We start from the raw sequence: 19,178 nt of genomic DNA, 5'->3' as shown, positions 1-19,178 counted from the left end.
TTATGCCAATAAAGTAAGCATCTCTTCCTCCTGGAAGAGATGGAGGTCTTCCTAGAAACCTCTAAACTACCAAGACTGAAACAGGAAGAAATTGATTTTTTAAACAGACCAATTAATTATGAAGAGATTGAAGCCGTGATTAAAAATCTTCCAAAAGGGGCGCCTGGGTGGCACAGTCATTAGGCGTCTGCCTTCAGGTCAGGGCGTGATCCCAGCGTTATGGGATCGAGCCCCCCATCAGGCTCCTCTGCTATGAGCCTGCTTCTTCCTCTCCCACTCCCCCTGCTTGTGTTCCCTCCCTTGCTGGCTCTCTCTATCTCTGTTAAATAAATAAAAAAAATATTTTTTTAAAAATAAAATAAAAATAAAAACCTTCCAAAAAACAAAACTCCAGGGCCGGATGGATTCCCCGGGGAATTCTTCCAAATATTCAAAGAAGAAATAATACCTATTCTCCTAAAGCTGTTTGAAAAAATAGAAACAGAAGGAAAACTACAAAATTCATTCTATGAGGCCAATATTACCTTGATCCCCAAACCAGGCAAAGACCCATCAAAAAGAAGAATTACAGACCGATATTCTTGAGGAATATGGACACCAACATTCTCAACAAGATCCTAGCTAATAGGATCCAACAGTACATTAAAAGGATTATCCATCATGACCAAGTGGGATTCATCCCTGGGATGCAAGGGTGGTTCAACATTCGCAAATCTATCAGTGTGATAGATTATATCAACAAGAAAAAAGCCAAAAATCATATGATTCTCTCAATAGATGCAGAAAAAGCATTTGACAAAATACAGCATCCTCTCCTGATTAAAACCCTTCAGAGTGTAGGGATAGAGGGTACATTCCTCAATCTCATAAAAACCATCTATGAAAAGTCTACAGCAAATATTATTCTCAATGGGGAAAAGCTGGAAGCCTTTCCCTTAAGATCAGGAACATGACAAGGATGCCCACTCTCGCCATTATTATTCAACATAGTACTAGAAGTCCTTGCAACAGCAATCAGACAACAAAAAGGGATAAAAGGTATCCAAATCAGCAAAGGAGAAGTCAAACTGTCTCTCTTCGCAGATGACATGATACTCTATATGGAAAACCCAAAAGAAGCCACCCCCAAACTACTAGAAGTTATAGAGCAATTCAGTGGTGGGATACAAAATCAATGCTCAGAAATCAGTTGCATTTCTATACACGAACAATGAGACTGAAGAAAGAGAAATTAGGGAATCCATTCCATTTACAATAGCACCAAAAATCATACGTTATCTTGGAATTAACTTAACCAGAGACATAAAGGATCTATATTCTAGAAACTACAAATCACTCTTGAAAGACATTGAAGAAGACATAAAAAGATGGAAAAATATTCCATGATCATGGATCAGAAGAAATAACATAGTTAAAATGTCCATGCTACCCAGAGGAATCTATACTTTCAATGCTATCCTGATCAAAATACCAATGACATTTTTCAAAGAACTGGAACAAACAGCCCTTAAATTTGTGTGGAACCAGAAAAGGCCCTGAATCACCAAGGAATTGTTGAAAAGGAAAAACAAAGCTGGGGGCATCACAATGCCGGATTTCGAGCTGTACTACAAAGCTGTGATCACAAAGGCAGCATGGTACTGGCACAAAAACAGACACATAGACCAGTGGAACAGAATAGAGAACCCAGAAATGGACCCTCGGCTCTTTGGGCAACTAATCTTTGATAAAGCAGAAAAAACATCCAGTGGAAAAAAGACAGTCTCTTCAATAAATGGTGCTGGGATAATTGGACAGATACATGCAAAAGAATGAAACTTGACCACTCTCTCACACCATACACAAAGATAAACTCTAAATGGATGAAAGACCTTGATGTGGGACAGGAATCCATCAAAATCCTAGAGGAGAACATAGGCAGCAACCTCTACGACATCGGCCACAGCAACCTTTTTCATAACACATCTCCAAAGGCAAGAGAATCAAAAGAAAAAATGAACTTGTGGGACTTCATCAAGATAAAAAGCTTCTGCACAGCCAAGGAATCAGTCAAAAAAACTAAGAGGCAGCCCACGGAATGGGAGAATATATTTGCAAATGACACTACAGATAAAAGACTGGTATCCAAGATCTACAAAGTACTTGTCAAACTCAATACACAAGAAACAAATAAACAAATCATAAAATCGGCAGAAGATATGAACAGACACTTTTCCAATGAAGACATACAAATGGCTAACAGACACATGAAAAAACGTTCAAAATCATTAGCCGTCAGGGAAATTCAAATCAAAACCACACTAAGATACCACCTTACGCCAGTTAGAATGGGAAAAATTGACAAGGCAGGAAACAACAATTGCTGGAGAGGATGTGGAGAAAGGGGATTCCTCCTACATTGTTGGTGGGAATGCAAGTTGGTACAGCCACTCTGGAAAACAGTGTTGAGGTCACTTTAAAAGTTAAAAATTGAGCTACCCTATGATCCAGCCATTGCACTACTGGGTATTTACCCCAAAGATACAGATGTAGTGAAGAGAAGGGCCATATGCACCCCAATGTTCATAGCAGCATTGTCCACAATAGCTAAATCGTGGAAGGAGCCGAGATGCCCTTCAACAGATGACTGGATTAAGAAGATGTGGTCCATATATGCAATGGAATATTACTCAGCCATCAGAAAGAACGATTTCTCAACATTTGCTGCAACATGGACGTCACTGGAGGAGATAATGCTAAGTGAAATAAGTCAAGCAGAGAAAAACAATTATCATATGATTTCTCTCACCTGGAATATAAGAACTAGGAAGATCGGTAGGAGAAGAAAGGGATAAGGAAAGGGGGGGTAATCAGAAGGGAGAATGAAGCATGAGAGACTATGGACTCTGAGAAACAAACTGAGGGCTTCAGATGGGAGGGGGTGGGGGAATGGGTTAGACCAGTGATGGGTAGTAAGGAGGGCATGTATTGCATGGTGCACTGGGTGTTAAACGCAACTAATGCATCATGGAACTTTACATCAAAAACCAAAGTTGTACTGTATGGTGACTAACATAATATAATAAAAAATATTATTATAAAAATAAATAAATAAATAACCAAAAAAACCCAAAAAATAAAAAAAAATAAAAATGTATATGGGGTATTTGAAGACATTAAGACCATGATTTCTCCAGTATAATCTGAGTCAATGCCTCCTGTAAGAACTAAAACACCTTCTTTAGTCAAACTAGATCATCCTAAAATTAGCCCTACAGTATTGTTTGGCAAAGGACAAAAACAGCCTGTAGGAACCTTTTGAGGAGTCTGATTTGGGAGCAATAAAAAGTTTTCTCTACATGGAAGAACAAGTTCAGTGCTCCCCGGTGTAGCGTGTAACAAATCTAAAATTGTCCGAGATTGAGGTTGGGGGGTGCCCCCTTTTGGTTGGGGGCTGAGGGCTTGCCCCGTAACCCATTTCCCTGTAGAGCAGTACCATCTTTGTGAACTTTAGAGTGGCACTGACTGGCCCAATGATTCCCCTTTTTGCACTGGGGACAAAGACTAGGGAAATTATTTCGATTGTTTTTTCCCATCGTATTTCTATTCTTAAGAAGGCATTGGGTGCAAGTATGCCTATTTCTTCCACAATTGAAGCACTGTCCTTTGAAACTATTTGTTGTTATGGCTGCCATGGCCTGAGCTAGCAAGTCAGCTTTGTAGGAGATTATGTCTTCTCATTTACTAGTAGGAGATATCTATGTATTTGGATATACCTATTGTGATTTTCTTTTGTTGAGTCAAGTTTTCAGAACCTCTCCTTAACTAATTTATGACGTGTTTCTACTCAAAAACATCGTATCCAGAATTCTTGGTAACCTATTCTTCTTAGAGCACCTTGCCACACATGCTTCAAATTCATGTAAATATTCATTTATGTTCACTATTTCTATGGTTTTGTTCTTCTCATTTGCCTCTTTAATCCATCCAGAATGTATTCTTATGTAAGATATGAGTCTGTTTTTGTTGCTTTTTTAAATAAATAATCAACTGCTCTTATATCTTTAGGCTAGAGATAACATGAGAGTTTGGACAATGAGTCACTTAGTGCACCAATGCCATTGTATCCCCTGCAAATAATGTTTCCAGCTCAGAGAAAATGGGTCTGAGAAACTCATACGTCTCATTTTTCAGGAAAAAGAAAAGTTTCTTTGTGCCCTCAATATAAGTGCCTAATTTTAAAAAGGCCAAGGCACAGTAATATATGACCCTTTTCTGCAATTTCACTTCACCCCATCCACCCTCACCTTCTCCATTCCAGGATGGCTGTGGTTTTATTTCCTTGTTTTAATAATGTTACTTTTTCTTCCCCTTGAGGGTGCTCACAGTCACATAGTCTGTTCCATTTAGCAACTCAATTCACTTGTACTTATTCATCAATAACACTTTGCTTGTTTTTATTGAGTATTGCTGACACACAATGTTACATTAGTGTCAGGTGTACAGCATTGCAATTCAGCAAGCCTGTACATTGTGCTATGCCCACCATAAGAGTAGATACCACCTGTCACCATACAACAGGTTTACAACAGCATTGACTATATTCCCTATGCTGTAACTTTTATTCCTGTGACTTTTTATTCCATAAGTAGAAGCCTATACCTCCCATTCCTCTTCACCCATTGTGCTCATCGCCCCAACACCTCCCATCTCGCAACCATCAATTTGTTCTCTGTATTGATGGGTCTGTTTCTGCTTTGTTTGCTGGTTTACTTATTCATTTTGTTTTTAGATTCTACTATAAGTGAAAGCATCTGGTATTTGTCTTTCTCTATCTGGTATATTTCACTTCGCATAGTATCCTCTATGTTCATGAAAGTTGCTGTAAATGGCAAGATCTTATCCTTTTTATAGCTGAGTCATATTCCATTGTGTGTGTGTGTGTGTGTGTGCACTTTCACAAATTTGTCCATTTCTTCCAGGATACCCAGTTTGTTGGCCTATATTTTTTCATAGTATTCTCTTATAATTGTTTGTATTTCTGTGGTGTTGGTTGTGATCTCTCCTTTATCATTCATATCTATTTGGGTCCTTTCTCTTTTCTTTTTGGTAAGTCTGGCTAGCAGTTTATCAATTTTATCAATTCTTTCAAAAAAACCAGCTCTTTAGTTTCATGGCTTTCTTGTTTGTTTTTATATATTTATTTCTGCTCTAATCTATATTATCTCCCTTCTGCTGCCTTTAGGCATTATTTGCTGTTCCTTTTTTTTAGCTCCTTTAGGTGTAAGGTGACATAGTGAGACTTTTCTAGCTTCTTGAGATAGGCCTGTACTGCAGTACACTTCCCTGTTAGGACTGCTTTTGCTGCATCCTAAAGGGTTTGGGCTGTCGTGCTTTCAATTTCATTTGCTTCCATGTATTTTTTTTAAACATTTATTTCAAGTGGGGGGCAGGGGCAGAGTGAGAGGGAGGGAATCCTCAAGCAGACTCCCTGCTGAGCATGGAGCCTGACTTGGGTCTTGATCCCAGGATCCTGAGATCATGATCTTAGATGAAATCAACAGTTGGATGCTCAACGGACTGAGTCACCCAGGTGACCCCTGTGTATTTTTAAAATTCATCTTTTATTTCCTGGTTGACCCATTCATTTTTTTCTAGGATGTTCTTTAACTTCCATGTAATTGAGTTCTTTCCAAATGTTTTCTTGTGGTTGACTTCCAGTTTCACAGTGCTGTGGTCTGAAAATATGCATGGTAGGATCTCAATCTTTTTGTACTTGTTGAAGGCTGATTTGTCAGCAAGTATGTGATCTCTTCTGGAGAATGTCCTATGTGCATTCGAGAAGAATGTGTACTCTGCTGCTTTAGGATGAAACGTTCTGAATATATCTGTTAAGTCCATCTGGTCCAGTGTGTTATTCAAAGTCACTGTTTACTTGTTGATTTGCTGCTTAGATGATCTATCCCTTGTTGTAAGTGGGTGATAAAGTCTCCTACTATTTTTGTATTATCATCAATGAGGCTCTTTATGTTTGTTATTAATTAATTTATATATTTAGTGCTCCCAAGTCGGGAGCAAAATATTTACAATTGTTAGACCTTTTTGATACTTAGACTCTTAATTTTGGTATAATGCCCTCTTCATCTATTATTACAGTCTTTATTTTGAGATCTAGTTTGTCTGATGTAAGTATGGCTACTCCAGCTTTCTTTTGACATCCATTTGCATCATAGATTGTTCTCCATCTCCTCACTTTCAATCTGCAGGTTTCTTTAGGTCTAAAATGAGTCTCTTGTAGGAAGCATAAAGATGGATTTTTTTTTAATCCATTCTGGTACCGTATGTCTTTTGATTGGAGCATTTAGTCCATTTATATTCAGGGTGATTATTGAAAGTTATGAATTTCGTACAGTTGTGTTACCTGTAGAGTTGGTATTTCTGGTGATGTTTTTTAGTCCTTTCTAGTCTTTGTTGCTTTTGGTATTTTTTTCTCCATTCAAAGAGTCCCTCTTAAAATTTCTTGCAAGGCTGGTTTAGTTTTTATGACTACCTTTAGTTTTTGCCTGGAAAATTCTTTACCTATCCTATTCTGAATGACAGCCTTGCTGGATAAAGAATTCTTGGCTTCAGGTTTTTCCCATTCAGCACGTTGTATATTTCCTTTCACTCTTTTCTGGCCTGCCAAATGTCTGTGAACAGATCCACTGAGAACCTGATCTGTCTCCCCTTGTAGGATAAGGATCTTTTTTCCCTTGTTGTTTCCAGGTTTCTTTCCTTATCTGTGTATTTCATGAATTTGACTATGATATGCCTTAATGATGGCTGGCTTTTGTTGAATTTAATGGAAGTTCTCTGTACTTCTTGGATTTTGATGTCTCTGTCCTTCCCCAGATTAGTGACGTTTTCAGCAATAAATTCCTCAAAAAAACCTTCTCCCCCTTTATCTCTCTCTTTGTCTTCTGGGATTCCTCTGATATGAATGTTATTATGTTTCACTAAGTCGCTGTATTCCCTAAGTCTACCTTTATGGTCCATTACCTTTCTTTCCCTCTTCTTTTTGGCTTCATTATTTTCTATAATTCTATCTTCTGTATCACTGATTTGCTCCTCCACTTCATCCATTCTCCTCTCCATGCCCTCCATTTGTGTTTACATCTTGGTTGTTTTATTTTTAATTTTGGCCTGACTAAATTTTAGTTCTTTTATCTCTGTATTTAGGGACTCTCTAGTGTCTTCTGAGCTTTTTTCAAGCCCAGCTTATATCCTTATAATCATTGTTTTCAATTCTAATTCAGACATCCTATTTAGTCTGTATTGATTAAATCCCTGGGTGTGAGTTCTACCTCGTGTTCTTTCTTTTTAGTTGAATTCCTCTGTCTCCTCATTTTATCAAGAAAAGAAAAGAGGAAAAAGAACAATTAAAACGAACAAACAAAATGAAACAAAAAACAAAAACAAAGAAAAAAACCCCGCAAAACCAAGAAAAACAAAGGCATAAAACAAGAAAACCCCAAATAAACTAGATTTCTTGTTAAAAGAACCTAAATCCCAAAATAAAACATAAAATAAGATAAAGGTAGACAAAAAATAAAATCTATATATGAAATGGTTATATATAAATATTTAAAGAGTTAATAAAAGATGAAAAATGAATTGGAAAATATAAGAAAAAATGAATAAGTAATAAAAATAAAAGAAATAAAGAATTAAAGTTAAAAAATTTTTTAAAAAGCTCAAGCCTATTTCCCCTAGAGCTAAAGCTTTTTTGCACTCTATAGTCAATAAACTTGGTGTGAGCTAGTTTTTTGTGCTGGTCTTCTGGGGGACAGGTCTACTACATTGATTCTCAGGCTGACTTGTTTTAGGGGAAATGCATCTCTAGGGCTCAGGACATGGGGCTTGGTGTATGGGGCTGTGGCCTCGACTAGGTGGTGCTGTTTCGTACCGTGAAGACTTTCAGCAATGATGGTTGGATGTAGATGGCTGTACCCTCATCTCTAGCCTCAGAGCTGAAAATTTGCACCCCCTAGTATTCAGTGAGCCCTCACATAAAAGCCATCAATCACCTTATATTTTTTCCTGGTTTCTGTCTGAACTCTGCATTCCCTCTGCCTGTGTCTGAGCCTCTATCCATCAGAACCATGACCAAGTTTCAAAACTCCAAATTTCAGGGATGCCCCTAGGAAGGACCAGCACTGTTCATCTGGGGGATGGTCTTCCCAGGCTCACCAGCCCATCCCAAGAACATGGACTCCCAACCACGCAGCAGTTCACAGTTTATAGCAAAAAGCCAGCACCAGCAATCTCTGCTGGTTTCTTGGTTCCATGCATGGGAACAGTGCAGCACCTTAGTGCCACCCATTCTTCTTGTGACCTAGGGGACCCTCAGAGTATCCTGGCATTCCTGGGATTAGTTCCTTATGTCACCTCAGCACTTTTAATCCAGGCACATGTCATTAAAGTTTGGATTTTGCACTCTGCCATTTCTAATACTTTGTGGTCCCTCTGTAAGCAGGCTCTCTACCCACCACTGCATCCATAGCAATGTCTTAAACATTCTTGAACCATTCTCCAGAGCTTCAGCATGAGATCATTGCTGTTAGTTTGCTCAACATTCTATCTGGTGCTCAAACTTTTCCTTCCCTAACTCTTTCATTATTTCTAATATAGTTCATTATATTATTGGTATACTATAAGTGAATTCGACCAAAGTCCAGGGTTCAATTATTTCTGCACAGAACAATAACTGATCATGTTTATAAATACTGTATGTTGCAATCAACGACTTCCAAACTCCTGTTCATGTTGATACTTTCTGACCCCTTGCTATGAATCACAAATGTTCTTAATGGTGTCTGGAGTGGTAAATCCTTTCTAGAAGATTTTTTATTTACTTTGCTTAGATCCATCAGAGGAATCAGTATCCATGGCATCTCTAGCCTTATGAATTGTATTTCCTAAATTATAAGACTTGAAAGTCAGAATTACCCCTTAATCCATGGGCTGCAGAATGGTGGTGTTAGCAGTCATGAGAACAACATTAATTGTGTTGTACATCTCCATCAGAGTTCTTGAATGGTCAGGTTGTTGTCAATGAACAACAGTATTTTGAAGGAATCTTTTGCTGAGCAGTAATCTCAACAGTGAGCTTAAAATATTTATAAACCATGATGTGAACAGATGTGCTGTCATCCAGGCTCTGTTATTCCATTTATGGAGCTCCAGCAGAGAAGATTTAGCGTAATTTTTAAGAGGCCTAGGTCTTTCAGAATGGGCAATGAGCATTGGCTTCAATTTAGAACCACTAGCTGCCTTAGCCTTAACAAGAGAGTCAGTCTAGCCTTTGAAGCTTTGAAGCCAGGCATTGGCTACTCTTCTGTAGCTATCAAAGTCCTAGATGGCATCTTCATCCACTATAAGTCTTCTTCATCTACACCGAAAATGTGTGGTTTAGTGTAGCCACCTTCACTGAGTACCGTAGCTAGATCTTCTGGATAACTGACTTCAGCGGCTCCATCAGTCCTTGCTACTTCACCTTGTACTTTTGTGTGATGGAGTTGGCCTCTTTCCTTAAACCTCATGAACCAATCTCTGCTTGCTTCAGATTTTTTTTTCTGTAGCTTCCTCACCTCTCTCAGTCTTCATAGAATGGAGGAGAATTAGGGCCTTGCTCTGGTTTAGGCTTTGGCTTAAGGGAAGTTTGTGCTTGATTTGACCTTCTACCCAGACCAATAAAAATTTCTCCCTATCAGCAATAAGGCTGCTTCCCTTTCTTATCACTCATGTCTTTCACAAAAGTAGCACTTTAATTTCCTTCAAGAACTTTTTCTTTGTATTTGTAATTTGGCTGCAAGAGAACCAGGTTTTGGCCTATCCTGGCTTTTTATATGCCTTCCTCATTAAGCCTAATCATTTCTAGTTTTTGATTTAAAGTGAGAAACATGTGATTCTTTCTTTTACTTGAACACTTACAGGCCACTTTAGGGTTATTACTTAGCCTAATTTCAATATTCGTGTGTGTCAAGGAATAGAGTGGCCAGAAGAGAAGGAGAGAGAAGGGGGAACAGCTGGTCAGGGGAGCAGTCAGAACACACACAGCATTTGCTGATTATAGCTGCTGTCTTATATGGGCAGTGCTTATGTGTCCCAAAACAATTGCAATTGTAACATCAAAGATCACGATCACAGATCACCATACCAAGTATAATAATGATGAAAAAGCTTGAAATTTTGTGAGAATTACTACAATGCAATACAGAGATGAGCAAATGCTATTGGAAAAATGGCACCAGTAGACTTGCTTGATGTAGGATTGTCACAACCCTTCAACTTATAGGAACACAGTTATGCATAGTGCAACCAAGCAAAGCACAATAAAATGAAAATGAATAAAATATACGGGTACCACATTTTGTTGATCCATTCTTCACTTGAAGATTACTTAGGTTGTTTCTACTTGTTGACTCTTATGCATGATGGGTCTATGAAAATGTGTGTTGAAGTTTTTGTGTGAACATATGTTGTCAATTCCTAGAAGTAGAATGTCTGGGTTATATGGTAACTATATTTACCGTCTTGATGAGCTGCCAAACTTTTCCTAGTGGCTGCACATTTTACGTTCCCACCAGCAGCGTATGAGGGTTCCTAATTCTGTACATCACCACTTGTTGTCTGTACAACAGCACTTACTATTTTTTGTGATCTATATAACCAACATATATGTGCTCACACACGCACAGGCACACACACGTACACACACATAACTGTCCTAGGGGCTGTAACGTGGTATGTCACTGTGGTTTTGACTTACATTTTCCTAAATACTACTGTTCTTGAGCATCTTTCATGTGCTTTTTCCTGTTTCTTTATCTCCTTTAAGTCCTTTTCCTATATTTTTTTGATTGTTTGTTCTTTTTTATTATTCAGTTGTAGGAATTATTTTATGTAAATTTAACCAAGTGCAACATTGTATCCAAGAAAATAACAAAGCTTAAAAAAACTAAAGAAGTCCTAAATAAATGAAAAGACATCTCATATTATCTGATAGTAAACTTGATATTGTTAATTAAGATGGTAATAATTCCCAATAATCCTTGTTAAATGTTCAACTGCTCTTTTTGCATAAATGAACAATCTGACTCTAAAATTCATATGGAATTGCAAGGGACCCTGAATAGCCAAAACAATATTGAAAAAGAGGAACAAAGTTGAAACAGTCATATTTTCCAATTTCAAAACTTAATACAAAGATACAGTGATCAAGAAAGACAGTGTGATACAGGCACAGCCATTGAGCAATAGCTCAAAGGAATAGAAAGGAGAGTCTCTAATAGACCCATGCATGTATGGTCAATTGATTTTTAACTCAGGTGCCAAGATTATTCAATGAGGAAATAATAGGCTTTTCAACAAATTATGTTGTCATAACTATTTTTATGCAAAAGTGGAGTTTAATCTCTACCTTAAACCATACACAGACATTAACTCAATAGAAACTAAAGACCTAAATGTAAGATATAAAACTATAAAGTTCTTAGAATAAACAGCAGGTATCATCTTTGCAACTCTGGATTAAGCAATGATGTTTTAAATATGACACCAGAAGCACAAGCAAGAAAATTTTAAAAAATAGAAAAACTTGACTTCATCAAAATTAAAAGTTTTGTGACCAAAGGACACTATCAGGAAAGTGAAATGACAACCCAAAGAATGAGAAAAATAAAAACTAACTCTAATAAGGGTCAAGTAATTCTTAAAATGCTTATTGGAAAGCTTTGAATGGTTGAAATATAATAACATGAACTTATTCCCTTGTAATTGCCTGAAAAAAGAAGACCGTTAACAGTGTTGGCTTAAGGGGTGTCTGGGTGGCTCAGCCAGTTAAGCATTTGCCTTTGGCTCAGGTCGTGATCCCAGGGTCCTAGGATCAAGCCCCGCATCAGGCTCCCTCTTCTTCTGCTGCTCTCTCACTCTCTGTCTCTCAAATAAATAAATAAAACCTTTAAAAACAAAAAACAGTGTTGGCCTAAACTAGTAAAATAAATCAGAACACAAACCTGAGCTTAAATTACTTTCTCCCAAGGGCCACATGGGTAGGAGTTACAGCATTAAATACCTTAAGGATTTTTTCACTCATATTTTTCTGACAGCATATCATATCCAATATGGAACTTGTTGTATTTCATGAATTTCTTTGTAGATCCATTTTTATTTTTATTTTTATCTGACAGGATACCAATAATACTTCCTTCTTTAAAAGCATTAAAAGTATGAGTGAGTACGTGCAGGAGTGGGCAGAAGGGAAGGCAAAGGGAGCCTCAAATCATTTTTTAAAATATTTTTTCAATGATCCCATATAACCAAATGTCCAACCATTCCTCTTTGTCTTCCTAAATATCTCTGGAACCATTTCCTGGAGCTTCAGATTCATTGACACTATTGCATTTCAAATCTCAAATAACTCATTTAGCTTAAAATATTGGCCCTCTGAGTTATCTCCCAGATTCCAACCTCCCAAAAACCATCCTCAATACATTTAACATAGCAATGTCTATAAAATAAAAATCTGCTCACATAGGTTTTTTATATTAAAAAAGAAAACTCTCGTAAATAACACCTGCATTAGAATCACCTGCCATACATGTTTCTATACTGTACTCCAAGTAAATTGAAAAGACATTTTAAGAATGAGAACACTGATTTGTTTTTTGACAAGCCAACTGTTTATGTGCTTCTTATTCACTCCAAATTCTCAGGTCTATAGACCTACCAGATAAAGTCCTGCTTCATTTTACAACATATGAGCTTTTCATGACTTGAAGCCTCTCTTTTTTCTGGCCTTGTTGAAAACATTTGAGTGACATTTGAAGACCTTCCTAGAATCCCCATGGTAGTGCATGTTGCTATATTGATGTGTGTATAATTCTATAATATTCTTATGCTGAATACCTATTTAAAATCATTTTTTGAGGGGTCAGTACCATGTTTTGTAGAATAAAAGAAACTTCACATTTGTGTTGATAACCTAATAGATGACTCATCTTGTAGCACTGAAAGGAATTATGATCATAAAGAGAAGTGGAAAGGAAAAGATGCTCTGTGCTGAAGGGTTTGGTTAAAATATTGTGAGTTGAAAAAAATATTATGAGGTGAACTACTTGAAGGACAGATTAAGAAAACTCGTAAGATGAGTCAAAGGTTTTATTTACTCTTTTCTCCAAGATTTTAAAATTAAATTTGCCTTCATTTTTTGAAAAAAGAGAAAAACTTTTGGAGTGTGTCCTTGAAGGCTTGTTTCACTTGCTGGTTTCTGAGACTGTAAATGAAAGGGTTTAATAAAGGGGCAACCGAGGTATAAATAACACTTACACCTTTGGATAAAGTCACCCTTTCCTTTGCTGTTGGCTTTATGTAATTAAAGATACAGCTCCCATAAGTAAGGGAGACTACAATCATATGAGAAGAACAAGTAGAAAAAGCCTTTGTTCTTTTCTGAGCAGAGGGGATCTTTAGAATGGTCTTGATAATATATGTGTAAGAAAGAATCAGTAACAGCAACGTGACCAGGAGATTTACAAGAGATAAGACAAAGGAAAGCAATTCCAGGAAATGAGTGTCAGTGCAGGAAAGCTGCAGCACAGGGGAAGTGTCACACATGAAATGATCAATTACTCGGGAAGCACAGAAGTCCAGTGTCAGTCCAGAGGCCACTGGTGGAAACGAAAGCAGAAAGCCAACTGTCCATGAACTGAATAGAAGTTGGTAACACACTTTGTTGTTCATAATGATGGGGTAATGTAGGGGTTTGCAGATTGCTACATAACGGTCCAAAGACATGGCAGCCAGTAGGTAAAATTCTGTAATTTCTAATAAGAGGAAAAAGAATAACTGAGATGCACAGCTATTGTAGGAAATTATTTTGTTTTTAGTCACAATGCTTATCAGGAATCTGGGAATACAGACTGTTGTCAACGAAGCTTCCAAGAACGAAAGATTTCGGAGGAAAAAATACATGGGAGTCTTGAGGCGGGGATCCAGCAAGGTAAGAAGGATGATGGATAAGTTCCCCGTCACACTCAACACATAGTTTAGAAGGAGAAACATAAAAATCACAATTTGCAGTTGTGGGTCGTCAGTCAATCCTAGGAGAACGAACTCGATCTCTCTTGACTGATTCCTCATTTCAGACTTGAGTCTTATGAAATACACAGCAAAACAATTTCAGAATTGCAAATAAGAGGATTTTTACAAAAGCTACAGACAGAAAAAAGTAGTTAGAAATGTAAAGAAGTTTAAAAAATTGATCCAATTTAATAAGATAGATGATAGTTAAAAGTATATCAACCTAGGTCACTCTAACTGATGGTTCCATTTAAGCAACAGTTATGATACTATGATATCAACAACTTCTTAACAACACTACTTAATTTTATAGTACTTAACTACTTAAAATTTCATAGCTACTTAACTACTTAAAGATACATAACTGCTTAAAGTTATGATAACAACACAATTTAATTTTTTCTTTTTCCCTTTTTGAACTTGAAAGATCATTTAAATTTTAGCTGATCATTTCCAAATGAGCTGAATTCTGTCTCAATGTCGTAAATAGAACATAAGTTTGACCTGAAAGGTATTTTCTATGTATAGCTTAAAAATTATTGAAAAATTTATTATAACATCCAGAAAATTAATACCAATGTCTATATGTAATGTTCTTCAAAAATTCTTACCTCATTAAAACACTTAAAAATTTGTGAAATATAGAAATAATGACAGTTACATATTTTCTCTATACTGAAATATTCTGATATATACCATTATTTTGTCCCAATGCAGTACTTCCCCAGTGTTCCTTTACCTTATTTCACTTATTATTTTTTGTTCATTTCAAATATATCAGTCTTCTCATATCAGTTGCATTTAATCATGAAGCTTTGACTATTACAAGTACAGAAAAATAGAAAAGTAAATGACAGTTCAAAAGTCAGTGGATATTACCTGACTTTTACTTGTGGGAATGCTTTCATTTATGACCTAGATATTTATTGCAAATTTTAAGTGACTTACCATATCTAGGATACATTCATATGATTTCCCCCTATGGGAATATGGTAGAAACAGGGGTCAAAAATAAATGATGAATATTCTCCCTCTTAGAACATTATAAAAAATTCAATAATTTAAGAGGAAAGTTAATTCCAAAGCTTTTCTGCAGAAGGACTCTAAAACCAGACATGCATTCTGGAAATTAGATGCATCAGTTAATGACTTTCACTTCTACTGAGACTCATTAAAATGACAGGACCCAACATTACAAATAATTAGAATCTTCTTTTTGGCCGGGTAAGATTCATTTTCTGTCTTCTTTCTTATATATGAAGATGAAGATAAATGTCTCCATAAAAATTCTAAATGAAAATGTAATGCTGTAAATGAGAAGACCTATTGGGAAATCCCTCATATAAGAGGAACCCAAATTTTGTAACAAAGAATTCTTGCTTCAAATTGTACATTAACAAAAGGCACAGTTTTATCACTTTGCTCATAAGAGACACAGGGGATTAATTTTAAAAAAAGAAGAAGAAGTAAAGAAAAAGAAATGCCCCCTGGAGATTCATGTCAAGAATATCAGTTATTAAGTGTCTGCCTTTGGCTCAGGGCTCGATCCCAGAGTCCTGGGATCGAGCCCTGCATCGGGCTCCTCTGCTGAGAGCCTGCTTCTTCCTCTCCCACTCCCCCTGCTTGTGTTCTCTCTCTCGCTGGCTGTCTCTATCTCTGTCAAATAAATAAATAAAATCTAAAAAAAAAAAAAAAAAGAATATCAGTTATGTGAAAAATAAAACAACAACCAAAACAAACAAAAAAGGAAGGAAATAAAAACTACAGTGAGCACAAAACCGAATTTCTTTAACTGCAAAACAAAACAGCCTCCTAAAAGAGAACTAGAAATAATTTAAACCCTATACTTAATGCCAACAAGAATTTCAGATATTCCACTGCCCCGGGACAGTATGACCATTTCTACACATGAAGAGGGTTTAGCCCAAAAGGAAATGTCTCTCTTGCTTCCTCAGTCAATGTTAGGATTTCACTAACTTGTGACCTATGCCCCAAATTGGAGGTATAGGGCAGTACTTAAATGTTTCACTACTTTTTAAATTTTGAAACAATATAAAATATGAAGAAGAAAACCAGCAAATAACCATGAAGATCTTTTATTCCTGCACCATTTGATGATCCATCTCCATTCAATGTCGTAGGATGTGTTTATAACAAAAAAGAATATCCTCTGTATAAGGATGATATAACCATTAGTGTCAGGGCATTAACATTGGTACATTATTAACATGTGCTTCTCCAATTTCATTTAAGTTTCATCAGTGAGTAAAAAATTTCTTTATAGAGAAAAACTACATGTCAATTTCATACCTTAATGTTTTAGTCTCCCTGAAGTTGGAAAATTCTGTAGTCTTTCTTTAACTTTTAAGAATATTGATTGAGAACTCTTTTTTCCTTTTTTTTTCCTGTTTAAATTGACTCTAAGTATATTTTTTAAAATTTTAAATCCAGTATAGTCTACATACAGTGTTATATTAGTGTCAGGTGTGCAATATAGTGACTCATCAATTCTATACATTACACAGTACTGTTCAAGTAAGTGTGATCTTAATTCCCTTCACCTATTTCACCCATCCCCATGGTAACCATCACTTACTTTGTTCTCAATACTTAAGGTATGTTTTTTGGTTTTCCTCTCTCTCTTCCCCCCCCCCCCACTGTTTTGTTACTTAAATTCCAAATCTGAGCAAAATCAAATGGTATTTGTCTGTCTCTGACTTATTTTGCTTTGCATTTTACTCTCTAGATCCATCCATGTTGATTCAAATGGCTAGATTTCATTCTTTCTTATGGCTAAGTAATATTTCATTATATATATAGATATGTGTATTATAAATATATATATGATATGTATATCACATCTTCTTTATCCATCTTCTATCCAAGCACACTTGAGCTGCTTCTACATTTTAGCCATTGTAAATAGCGCTGCAAAAGCATAGGGGTGCACATATCTTTTCAGATTACTGTTTTCATATTCTTTGGGTAAATGCCCAATAGTGGAATTAATGGATCATATATGGTAGCTCTATTTTTAAGTTTTTAGGAAACCTCCCCACTGTCTTCAACAGTAGCTGCACCAGTTTGCATTTCCACCAGCAATGCACAAGGGTTCCTTTTTCTCCACATCCTCACCAACACTTACTGTTTCTTTAGTTTTTGACTTTAGCCATTCTGGCAGGAGTGAGATGATATCTCATTGTAGTTTTGATTTGCATTTGCCTAATGATGAGTGATGTTGAGCATCTTTTCATGTGTCTGATGCCATGTGGTTATCTGCTTTGGAGAAAAATCTGCTCATGTCTTCTGCCATCTGTTAATTGGATTGTTTGTTTCTTTAAGTGTTGAGTTGTAGAAGTTCTGTGTATACTTTGGATACTAACCCTTTAACAGATCTGCATTTGCAAATATCTTCTCCCCTTTGGTAGATTGTCTTTTAGTTTTATTGATTGTTTTCTTTCTCTGGGCAGAACTGGTTTTTTTTGTTTTGTTTTGTTTTGTTTCGTTTTGTTTTGTTTTGTTTTGTTTTGTTTTGTTTTGTTTTGATGAAGTCCCAGTAGTTTATTTCTGTTTTTGTTTCCTTGCCTCAGGAAACATATCAGGAAAAATGTTGCTAAAGCCAATGTCAGAGAAATTACTGTCTATCCTCTCTTCTAGGATTTTTATGACTTCAGGTGTCACATTTAGGTCTTTAATCCATTTTGAATTTATTTTTGTGTTTAGTGTAAGAAAGCGGTCCACTTTCATTCTTTTGCATGTTCCTTTCCAGTTTTCCCAACTCCATTGGTGGAAAAGACTGTCTTCCTACTGCATATTTTTGCTTCCATTCTCAAAGAGTAATTGTACCATGGGTTTATTTCTGGGCTTTTTATTCTGTTCCATTGATCCAAGTGTTTACTTTTCTGCCCGTACCATACTGTTTTGATTAGTATAGCTTTGTAATATAACTTGAAGTCTGGAACTGTGATAACTCCAATTTTGTTCTTATTCAACTTGCTTTGACTATTTGGGTTTGTGATTTTGGTGGCATCCCTATCTAAAACAAATTTTAGAGTTGTCCGTTTTAGTTTTGTGAAACATGCTGTTAGTATTTTGATAGGGAATGCATTACATGATTAGATTGCTTTGGGTAGTATAAACATTTTAACAATATTTGTTCTTCCAACCCATGAACATTGCCATTGGTTGCGTCATCTTCAACTTCTTTCATTGGTGTTTTACAGTTCTCAGAGTCAGGTCTTTGACCTCCTTGGTTTAATTTGTTCCTAGGCATTTTATTATTTTTGCTGTAATTGTAATTGGGATTGTTTTCTAATTTCTCTTTCTGTTGCTTCAATGCTGGTGTATAGAAATACAACAGATTTCTGTATGTTGTTGATTTTGTATCCTGTGGTCTTAGTGAATTCATTTATTGGTTCTAGTAGTTTTTGGGTGGAATTTATAGGGATTTCTCTAGACAGTATCTTGTCATCTGCAAGTAGTGAGTTTTCCTTCTTTGTTTATCACTTAGATGACTTTTATTCCTTTTTCTTGTCTGATTGCTGTGGCTAAGACTTCTAGAACTATGTTGAATGAAAGTGGTGAGAGTGGACAGCCTTGTCTTGGTCCTGACCTTACGGGAAAAGTTCTCAGTTTTGCCCCTTTGAGTATGATGTCAGCTGTGGGCTTTTCATGTATGGTCTTTATTTTGTTGAGTTATGTTCCTTCTACATCTATTTTGTTGAGGGTTTTATCATGAATAGATATTGTACTTAGTCAAATGTTTTTCTGCTTCTGTTGAAATGATCATTTGATTTTCATCCTTTCTCTTGTTGATGTGATGTTTAACATCAATTACTTTGAAAATACTGAATCACATTTGAATCTCAGGAATAAATCACACTTGATTGTGGTCAATGATTTTTTAAACGTATTTTTGCATTAGATTTGCTAATATGATGTTGAGGATTTTTGCATCTATATTCATCAGAGATATTGGCCTGTAGTTTTCTGTTTTGTAGTGTGTTTATCTGGTGTTGGCACCAGAGTAATGTAAGTCTCACAGAATTATTTCTGAGCTTTCCTTCCTCATCTATATC

The 19,178-nt window shown here is 36.3% G+C and overlaps 1 protein-coding gene across 1 annotated transcript; it reads right to left on the bottom strand.

The window, feature by feature from the left end:
- Positions 1-13,221: 13,221 nt before the first annotated feature.
- On the bottom strand, positions 13,222-14,187 carry LOC125282303 (olfactory receptor 6C6-like). Its single transcript, XM_048216849.2, has one exon. The coding sequence runs from the start codon at positions 14,158-14,160 to the stop codon at positions 13,222-13,224; it is 939 nt and encodes a 312-aa protein (XP_048072806.2). The 5' UTR covers positions 14,161-14,187.
- Between the last annotated feature and the right edge of the window lie 4,991 nt (positions 14,188-19,178).

This window comes from Ursus arctos, unplaced genomic scaffold (genome assembly GCF_023065955.2).
Source record: "Ursus arctos isolate Adak ecotype North America unplaced genomic scaffold, UrsArc2.0 scaffold_26, whole genome shotgun sequence".
Classification (NCBI taxonomy): domain Eukaryota; kingdom Metazoa; phylum Chordata; class Mammalia; order Carnivora; family Ursidae; genus Ursus; species Ursus arctos.
The sequence above is the reverse complement of the archived record's forward strand: the minus strand, read 5'-3'. Positions and strand labels throughout refer to the sequence as shown.

Coding starts and splice junctions, on each gene's coding strand:
- LOC125282303 (XM_048216849.2), bottom strand. CDS start 14,160: ATGAGGAATCAGTCAAGAGAGATCGAGTTCGTTCTCCTAGGATTGACT.